At 37.8% G+C, this 10327-nt stretch overlaps 1 protein-coding gene across 1 annotated transcript; it reads left to right on the forward strand.

Annotated features, from left to right (window-relative positions):
• The first annotated feature begins 1189 nt into the window (after window positions 1-1189).
• Window positions 1190-9894, forward strand: LOC118802353 (E3 ubiquitin-protein ligase DTX4-like). The gene is made up of 3 exons (XM_036562872.1): window positions 1190-1295; window positions 7845-7912; window positions 9076-9894. Exons 2-3 carry the CDS (start codon window positions 7889-7891, stop codon window positions 9877-9879), a joined length of 828 nt encoding a protein of 275 aa, XP_036418765.1. The 5' UTR covers window positions 1190-1295; window positions 7845-7888; the 3' UTR covers window positions 9880-9894.
• The last annotated feature ends 433 nt before the right edge of the window (window positions 9895-10327 follow it).

Below are 10327 nucleotides of genomic sequence, written 5' to 3' on the forward strand. Positions count from 1 at the left end.
CTCTATCTGTTTGCATATTGTCTTTCTCCTTATTTTGCTCACCATCTCTGTTGTCTTTATTTCTAGGCTGCTCTCTTAGAAAAGATGGTTCTTCAAGAGTTCTCTAGTAAAGAAAATGGTTCTGTCTGGAACCATGAATACTCAAAGAACTCTATACAAGATTAAAGGGTTCTTTGCGTGATGAAATGATTCTTCAGATTGATAGAGAATGTGCTATAGATGGTTCTATGTAGAGCTTTTTGACAAGGGTTCTTCACAACACCAAAAAGCATTCTGCTACAGTTACAATAGTTAGCTTGTAACCATAGAATAACTTTTTTTGTTGCTATATAGAACTCTTTTTAAAGGTTCTATATAGAACAATATACACCCACATTCTCCATCAATCCGAAGAACTATTTTACAATGCAGAGAACCATTTAAGCATTAAGAAAGTTCTTTAAGTGTTCATGGTTCTATATTGTCTTTACTAAAGAACCCTCTTTTTAGGAGTGCAATAAACCCATATGGACTAAATAAATGGACATGCATTTTTATTTATTAAGAAATACACTTCATATACACTGCAGTCGATGCTGAAATACATGAAAAACACTCAGAATATTTCAGAATATTTTGCCATATTAACCAAATATATTTTAAAATCCATTGTTTTTCAAATGTATGGGGAAATATTACACATAGACAGCCAAAATCCTGTCTAATGCACTTTACTGTCTGATACCTTTGAAATGAATTTGTAATCCAGCATCTTCATTTTAAATGTTAGCAAATTAACCTTTACCATGACAAAAGTGAGTGTTGTAGATATTGATACTCTGTGAAAATGCAGTTACGATTTGATATCTTGTTTATTTGAAATACATTGTGTGTGAGTGTCTTACTGCATACGGATATGGTTCATATAAATTACAAGGCAGATCACAGAAGTCAGAACCGTTTAGTTACATCTGTAATATTTATTACAACTACATACAACTGAACACATTTAATAACAAATACAAATAAATTCATTAAAAAATATATTTAACAAATACATTTTGGCCATTTTCCTACACTGCAAAAATATATTTTACATATATTATACATATATACATTACATACATTTTTTAATATGGGAAATCTCTGGGTCTTACCTGGCTACTCCCTTCTAAGAGATCTAGCTACGCCCCTGGTGATTTTCTAGCTGTCTAAACATGCCAGCAGTGAATCAGAGCAGCTGCACACTTTCAGTTTCGTTTCAGAGGAAAGCAGAGCCACTGTCCAGCTTAAACAGCGCTGAGAGCTCAGTCTGGGTAAGTAAGCTCACTCACTTCATTATGGAGTTAGAAATGTCAAAGGAAGAACCGTATAGAACCGTACTAAACAGTATGGCAGAAACAGTGCACCTCCAATAGAAGCCCACTCATTAGTGTAGTATGTGTAGTACAGTAGTATGTGTTTTGGGACGCAGCTCACAAGAAGCCTTTAGCATTCAGTTGCGATACTGAGCAAAAAAGAGAATGATATTCGTGCGGCTTAATCAGACGACAATGAAGTAATTTGATCTCGAATATAGTTGAGATATCTCTCCTACGGAGAAATGCACCGATTCGTTTGCCCTCTGTTCGTACTTTTTCGCTAACTTTCGCCGGCGGCTTGAAACCAATCACAGTCGACTCTGGGGTTGTCATGGCGACGGCCAAGTTTACCGGTGTTGTGCCGAATTCGGCACCCCTGCCGCGAGATGCACCCCCTCACGGGAGGCGCGCTCAAAGTCTTTTGCTCGAAAGCGGAGGTCATCCGCTTTTAGCTTACATGTATCAATTTGAAGAACTTGCAAAACGTCACCTTCGTCTTGATCAACAACACAATAAATCGCTGTTTTACAGAATGGAAACACCCCAGATGTTCTTCTAACGTACAGTGACTCGTAAATAGTAATACAAAAGTATAATGTAGCCTACATACACCGCTGCTTACTTATTCTACGACATAGCAGTCTGCACTGACTTTGTATGCAGCAAAACTTGTTGCTTGTTGCTATTTGTCAACAAAATATACATATGAATTTCACCTACTTATCGTGTCATGTTTCTCACCAGTCTGGATCAGGTTCTTTAGATTTTACACTCTAAAGGCAGTGACTTGTAAAAAACTCTCAGGAGATGCAACCCATTATAAATCGGGATACACTCTTATTGCTGCCATGTAACTTAATACATACTGCTAAAATCATTTCATGGTAGACTCAAAAGAAAGAAAATGACAGGGAAATGCTTTGTATAGCAGAACACTGGCCAGAAAATGCCAGTTTTTGCTAAATTGGTGTTGCATCCCTGAAAATTTATTGCAGAAAACACATGTTGGCCCTAAGTGTATATTACTAATATATTTCATAGTTTTATTCATAAAAAACGTTACAATAGGATGCTTTTCAAGTGAGTCCACCTGTCGGGAAAAGAACCCTCTGTTAGATCTGGCTGGGGGGTTGTTGTATCTATGATACTTGCATAGGTTTCACATATTCGTCCAAAATATGTATGATAAAAAACATATAGTTGTGTCAACAGAAAGCAAGTTATAGGGGTGTGCCTTTTAAGGCAGTCCACCTGCCAAGAAACGCACCCTCTCTAAAATCTGGCTACATTATAATTACAACCATGATACTTATACAGGTGTCACATATTGGTCCAAAATATGTGTGATTAAAAACATATCATAGTTGTGTCAACAGAAAGAAAGTTACAGGCGGGTGCCTTTTAAGGCAGTCCATCTGCCAGGAAGTGCACCCCCTCTAAAATCTGGCTAGATGATACTTATACAGGTGTCACATATTGGTCCCAAATATGAATTACTAAAAATGTTTCATAGTAGTATCAACAAACCTGCTGGGGAATGCACTGCTTCACAAATCTGGCTACATTATTATTACATCCAGGATGCTTATACAGGTAATGCTTATTGGTTCCAAATATGTTGAAGGGATGCAGATTATCTCCTGTAATCAAATTTGAATATTTTGAATTCTTGATTAAGAATTTTTTTCTCCAATCTATGTCAACAGACATGGCAGTGACCGATGGTAGAGGAGACGGAACTGGGTATTTTAATCATTGTATATAACTGGGTGAAAGGTGACCTTTTGGGAACCTTCAAGGCCTTGGGCCTGAGACTCTTGCTGATAAGATTATGAGACACCATATCTTTGTTGTTGATCAAGACGTTTCCTTGGTATGTTTGTTATCCTGAAAAACATTTTTCTTGTTTCATTTGGCCATTAAATGATCTATATTTGTGGGAAATGACCACTCATTTGACAAAGTATTCGTACATTTAATGGCCAAATATAAGAAAGGGTGCATCTTGTGAAAGGTGGTGTGCCACAAACAGCATCCCCCTGTAACTTTAACTTTATTTGTAATTTACCACACAGTTGATATAAATTTACAAATGTATGAAAAACACCCATTTATAATTTATGTAATGCTATATGCCCCAAAAACTAAACCACATATTGAATTTCAAAAGTAGAATAGATTTAACAAGAAAATTTAACAAGAAAAATGTTTGAACAGAGTCATTGGTGAGATTCAGTCAACAAAGATATGGTGTCTCATAATCTTATCAGCAAGAGTCTCAGGCCCAAGGCCTTGAAGGTTCCCAAAAGGTCACCTTTCACCCAGTTATATACAATGATTAAAATACCCAGTTCCGTCTCCTCTACCATCGGTCACTGCCATGTCTGTTGACATAGATTGGAGAAAAAAATTCTTAATCAAGAATTCAAAATATTCAAATTTGATTACAGGAGATAATCTGCATCCCTTCAACATATTTGGAACCAATAAGCATTACCTGTATAAGCATCCTGGATGTAATAATAATGTAGCCAGATTTGTGAAGCAGTGCATTCCCCAGCAGGTTTGTTGATACTACTATGAAACATTTTTAGTAATTCATATTTGGGACCAATATGTGACACCTGTATAAGTATCATGTAGCCAGATTTTAGAGGGGGTGCATTTCCTGGCAGATGGACTGCCTTAAAAGGCACCCCCCTATAACTTTCTTTCTGTTGACACAACTATGATATGTTTTTAATCATACATATTTTGGACCAATATGTGATACCTGTGTAAGTTTCGTAGATGTAATTATAATGTAGTGAGATTAAAGGGGGGGTGCATTTTCCGGCAGGTGGATTAAAAGGCACCCACTTAACTTTTTTTCTTTTCACACAACTATGATATGTTTTTAATCACACATATTTTAGACTAATATGTGACACCTATATTAGTTTCATGGATGCAATAACCATGTAGCCAGATTTTAGAGAGGGTGCGTTTCTTGGCAGGTGGACTGCCTTAAAAGGCATCCCCCTATAACTTGCTTTTTGTTGACACAACTATAATATGTTTTTAATCATACATAATTGTGACCAACATGTGCAACCTATACAAGTATCATAGATACAACAACCCCCCAGCCAGATCTAACAGAGGGTTCTTTTCCTGACAGGTGGACTCACTTGAAAAGCATCCTATTGTAACGTTTTTTATGAATAAAACTATGAAATATATTAGTAATATACACTTAGGGCCAACATGTGTTTTCTGCAATAAATTTTCAGGGATGCAAGACCAATTTAGCAAAAACTGGCATTTTCTGGCCAGTGTTCTGCTATACAAAGCATTTCCCTGTCATTTTCTTTCTTTTGAGTCTACCATGAAATGATTTTAGCAGTATGTATTAAGTTACATGGCAGCAATAAGAGTGTATCCCGATTTATAATGGGTTGCATCTCCTGAGAGTTTTTTACAAGTCACTGCCTTTAGAGTGTAAAATCTAAAGAACCTGATCCAGACTGGTGAGAAACATGACACGATAAGTAGGTGAAATTCATATGTATATTTTGTTGACAAATAGCAACAAGCAACAAGTTTTGCTGCATACAAAGTCAGTGCAGACTGCTATGTCGTAGAATAAGTAAGCAGCGGTGTATGTAGGCTACATTATACTTTTGTATTACTATTTACGAGTCACTGTACTTTAGAAGAACATCTGGGGTGTTTCCATTCTGTAAAACAGCGATTTATTGTGTTGTTGATCAAGACGAAGGTGACGTTTTGCAAGTTCCTCAAATCGATACATGTAAACTAAAAGCGGATGACCTCCGCTTTCGAGCAAAAGACTTTGAGCGCGCCTCCCGTGAGGGGGTGCATCTCGCGGCAGGGGTGCCGAATTCGGCAGAACCCCGGGTCTGTTCTCTGAACACTGCAGTGCTTAAAGGCGGCGTCTGGGACTGCCGCTTCGCACATGCAGCCTGTTTGAAAGTGCTGACCAGTTAACATGGGTGCCAAAATGAAATCAAGACTATTTGCGTCGCTCATGGCACACAGAAACAGTATGTGTGAATCAGACCTACGAGAATTTGTGTGTTGTTCACGTGATCGGTTGCTCGAGAATGACTTTGTTCATTTTAACTGTTTTACTGTTATATTGTTTACACGTGGTTTGATCGTTCTGCTTTATTTAGGCTGTTAATTAATTTCTCTATATGTGTGCTTCCGCCCGCTCCCGCGAGCAACACTAAAAATTTGTCCCGCGCTGCAAGATATTGGGTATCTGCGGACGTGCAGACCTCTATTTTGCAGTAAATATGAACAGCTGCACACTTTCAGTTTTGTTTTCGTATGGAGGAAACTCACTTAATCATTAAGTTAGAAGTGTAGGATTAGGAGAGAATGTAGAGAATGTAGAACCACTCATCATTTAGCTATGATGCCCAGTGTGAGTGTGAGCAGAGTCACTACTTTTAGGTTAAAATACAGTGAAATGTCTTATGCTCAGCTGAGTGACTGTTAACCCACAACGCTAGAGCACAGCTTTCTTTAAATTTACTTAAAGAGTAAGTCTTATAAACAAATGTCGAATGAAAGCCCACCATTCAGCCTGCAAACTGTAGAAGAAGTGAAAATGTTAGTGTTGCTGCTCGATGGCCAGCACAGCTGGTCAGAAATAGCCCAGTGGTCTAATGTGAACAAAAGTCTCCCTCTAATGATATAAATAGCCTGTGTGTAAATAATCTGCCTGAATCCACTCTGAAGACCAGAGGCAGGGCTGAAGAAATCTGACCTAACAGTGACTCATTTTTAATTAGACTAAAAAGAAGTAAGTCTGAATGTCTTTTAGCAGTTTGTATCAGCTTCAGAAGAGTTAAGCCTCTCTCAGAACTTATATGAGATATTTAAAAGGGAGGTCCATTATTTTTTCTTTTGATTGTCCATTTTATCAGCTCCTCTTACTATATAGGTGCACTTTGTAGTTCTACAATTACAGACTGTAGTCCATCTGTTTCTCTGCATACTTTGTTAGCCCCCTTTTACCCTGTTCTTCAGTGGTCAGGACCCCCATGGACCCTCACAGAGCAGGTACTATTTGGGTGGTGGATCATTCTCAGCATTGCAGTAACACTGATGTGGTGGTGGTGTGTTAGTGTGTGTTGTGCTGGTATGGGTGGATCAGTCACAGCAGTGCTGCTGGAGTTTTTAAACACTGTGTCCACTCACTGTCCACTCTATTAGACACTCCTACCTTGTCAGTCCACCTTGTAGATGTAAAGTCAGAGACGATAGCTCATCTGCTGCTGCACAGTTTGTGTTGGTCATCCTCTAGTCCTTCATCAGTGGTCACAGGATGCTGTTGGCTGGATATTTTTGGTTGGTGGACTATTCTCAGTCAAGCAGTGACACTGAGGTGTTTAAAAACTTCAGCAGCACTGCTGTGTCTGATCCACTCAGACCAGCGCAACACACACTAACACACCACCACCACCACATCAGTGTTACTGCAGTGCTGAGAATGATCTACCACCCAAATAGTACCTGCTCTGTGAGGGTCCATGGGGGTCCTGACCACTGAAGAACAGGGTAAAAGGGGGCTAACAATGTATGCACAGAAACAGATGGACTACAGTCTGTAATTGTAGAACTACAAAGTGCACCTATATAGTAAGTGGAGCTGATAAAATGGACAATGAGTGTAGCAACAAGGAGGTGGTCATAATGTTATGCCTGATCGGTGTATAACTATATTATTAAAAAAATTTAAAACTATATTTTATGTTATTTTATTAATTGTATTTTGTCCCAGTTTGTCAATTTTTTTGTTAAGTTTAGCCCCTGTTTCAAGCTTTTTAAATATAAAAGTGATGTACAGAGCATTGCTTGAGTGTAATCTGTGAAATTCCTCTGTTTATGGAATGTCTAATTTTCAGTAGGCTCATTTAAGGTCATCTGTATTCATCAAAACGCAAACAAGGCTTAGAACAAATTTACACGTGTTGTCAATCATATGCAGAGATTAGTGACCCACTGTTCCCAGATTTCTCACTGATAAACACAGTTTCAGGAGACCAGGAAGAAGTAAGACACCCTCCATGTCTTCCTCAGTAAACAATTCTAAACTTAACTGAAACTTCATGAGAAGTTCTGTAGGCCAGAGTGAGAAGCAGATGTCCACCTCTTTTTTATGTTTGTAGTCTTGTCATTTAATCATGATATTGCAGTGTATATCGTTTACATTGTACTGAATTTGGGATTATAATTTTAGGTTGTCATTTGAAGAACTGGCCAGAGACAGGAGATGAAAATGAGCCTGACTCATTTGCAGTATTTTTTTCTGTTGATTAATTAGTACGGTCTCTGTCAAATAAATGAAAAATGTAGTTTATCACTGTACAGTCCCTCAAGCCCCTCCCCTTTTTACAAACCTTTCCGTTTGTTCAGTCAGTAAAAGATTATCACAGAGCAGCTGGCGGTATCAGAGTATGTGAGTGATAATATGACTGTTTGTGATTCTAGACTTTACAGGGTAAAAAGTGTGAAGAAAAGAGACAATCATCAGTATGGATGTTGACTATCACAGCACAGTGAGTATCACTGATGATGTTAGTTATTTACAGAGTTGAGAAAAATACTTTTTAACAGTAATGATGGCTGAACAATGAGTAGACCTAAATGTATTCAGTAACATATTGCATAATATTATTATGTTTTTTCTATTCTTCTTTGTTTGTTTATTTATTATTTAAATATTTTATTTGATTATATTAATTAAAAATATTCAAGTCCATTTCCATTTTGCTGGCAAAATGCTAAAATACCCAGTAAGGGGTGCTGCAGAACAAGGTTAAAACAAGTAAGAAATGCCTAGAAATAGGCCTGGAATATTTCTGCAACAGTCTCAAAATGAGAAATGTTAGACAAATGGAAGAATAAAGACGATTTCACTTATCAGGATAGCAATTTTTGCAGAGATGGAAAAACTGTTTTTACTGAATTCTCGCCATCACTGGTTAGTTTTCTTCGTGTAAATCGTCTGTTAATAAGTTTGATAAAAAACTTGCTAATGATTTAAATGAAGTTCCTACTTAGTTTCTATCATTGCCACAATCCCCCTGGAGCAGGACCACCACCTGTCTCATAAACTGAGCAAAAATAGGGACTGTTTTTGGTAAATGCTCCAGAAAACCCTCATAAAAGTTACATACTCATATGTTTGGTTTTTTCTGATGTGTCAGAAGCCTCTAAAGTGTAAATTTGTTAAAACTGTATTGAATGTAGTTTTAATTTAACCCTGGAACACAGTTAGTACTGATTTTCACTTCTATTGGTTGTTGATAAAGTGGGACAGTCTCTTAAGCTTACTAGAAGCACATTTGCAGTAGCCAATCAACAGCAAAACACTTAATCACATTCAGCTGAATGAATAACAATCAGGAACTGAATTGGCTTAATGCATATACTGTCCTCTCTCCACTGACTGAGACAGTTAAATAGTTGATGGCATTTATTTTAAAGACTATGATTTTTTCTTGTTCAGTAGGTAAGTATTTTTAAAATATTCACCTAAAATGCACTGAACAGTCTTATAATATTCTTATAATGTGGAATGTGGAATAGCTGATGTATTCACTAAATTTAAGATGTTTACACTTGCACAGATATCATTTTTAGCAGTATATCTTGTTTCATATACTGGGACTGCCTTTAGTAGGTGTATAACTTATTTACTTTTTTTTCACATTTTTAGGTGTACAGGCTTTTCACTGGAGCTCCACCTGCTCTCACCGTTCCTCTCTGTCAATACTGGTATCTCAGTCATGCTTTCAGGAAGGAGCTCAGCCAAATTGAGAATGAGTTTGGTGTTGAAATAAACGCTGAGGTGTCAGTGTCAGTCACTGCTGTGGATCAGATCAGAGGAGATTCCGTAAACAAAGCCACTCAGAGAGTTACAGACCTCGTCCAGAACAGTATGAAGAGTCTCCAGTGTGTCAAGATCCCTCACACACAGGTGGAGTCTGAAATTGTTAAAGAGGTGGTGCGAAATATCCGAATGGACAGAGCTAAGATGATGATAAACATGTCAGCGGATCAGTGCCTGCTGTTTGGACCAGAACCTGTAATATCAGGGGTTGAGGAGCAGATGAATTTGGAGCCCGGTATGAAGCTGAAGAGATCATTCATCAGTAGCACGCTGAGTAAAGCAGAGGTCTACAGAGATCTAAGAAAAGAGGCTGGAAATGCTAAAGAGAAAAAACGTGTTAAAAGCAAAGATGATGACTGTCCAATCTGCATGGACAAATTTACTGACAAACAGAAGCTGAAATGTGGCCACGAGTTCTGCAAAGAGTGTCTGGAAGCATCAGTGAAGTGCATGGGTGAAATCTGCCCACTGTGTAAGGACATCTTCGGGATGTTGACGGGAACCCAGCCTGATGGAAAGATGAGTGTCTCTAAACTGGGATCTAGTCTGCCTGGTTACTCTCATTGTGGCACCATTCAAATTACTTACAACATACCAGACGGCACACAGACGGTAAGAATTCACTCTTAGCAAAAGGGTAAAACTTTATTTAGGCATCTACAAGTATTTACGAGTGGCATAAAAAGCTAGTAAGATTTTAAAAAATGCAGTTGAACTCGTTATGGTGGCTAATGCAGGGATCTGGGAAGGTGGGGTACAGCGCAGTTAGGTAATTTACTTGCTCAGATAAACCTGCTAATTCTGGTAATCAACTTAGTGGTTAAATCAAATGTGTTTGACCAGGGAAATCACCAAAATATGCTGGACAAAATGAAAATTGGTGACCTGTGGTCTAATATCTATGGGCTCGTAGCTCAGAACAGCTGCATCAGCCTGTTAAAAAAATTAATAACATTAGTAATAATAATAGTAAGAAAAAATGGTTTTATATTTTTATTTACAAAAACGTGCTTTACACAGGAAGATGAATGAAACATTTTATACTATACTTACTTACTAAATATTCAGTATAAGCAGT

Source organism: Colossoma macropomum, unplaced genomic scaffold, assembly GCF_904425465.1.
Source record: "Colossoma macropomum unplaced genomic scaffold, Colossoma_macropomum, whole genome shotgun sequence".
Lineage (NCBI taxonomy): Eukaryota > Metazoa > Chordata > Actinopteri > Characiformes > Serrasalmidae > Colossoma > Colossoma macropomum.

Coding starts and splice junctions, on each gene's coding strand:
- LOC118802353 (XM_036562872.1), top strand. CDS start 7,889: ATGGATGTTGACTATCACAGCACA. Junction 7,913..9,075: donor ATGTTGACTATCACAGCACA/GTGAGTATCACT, acceptor TCACATTTTTAG/GTGTACAGGCTTTTCACTGG.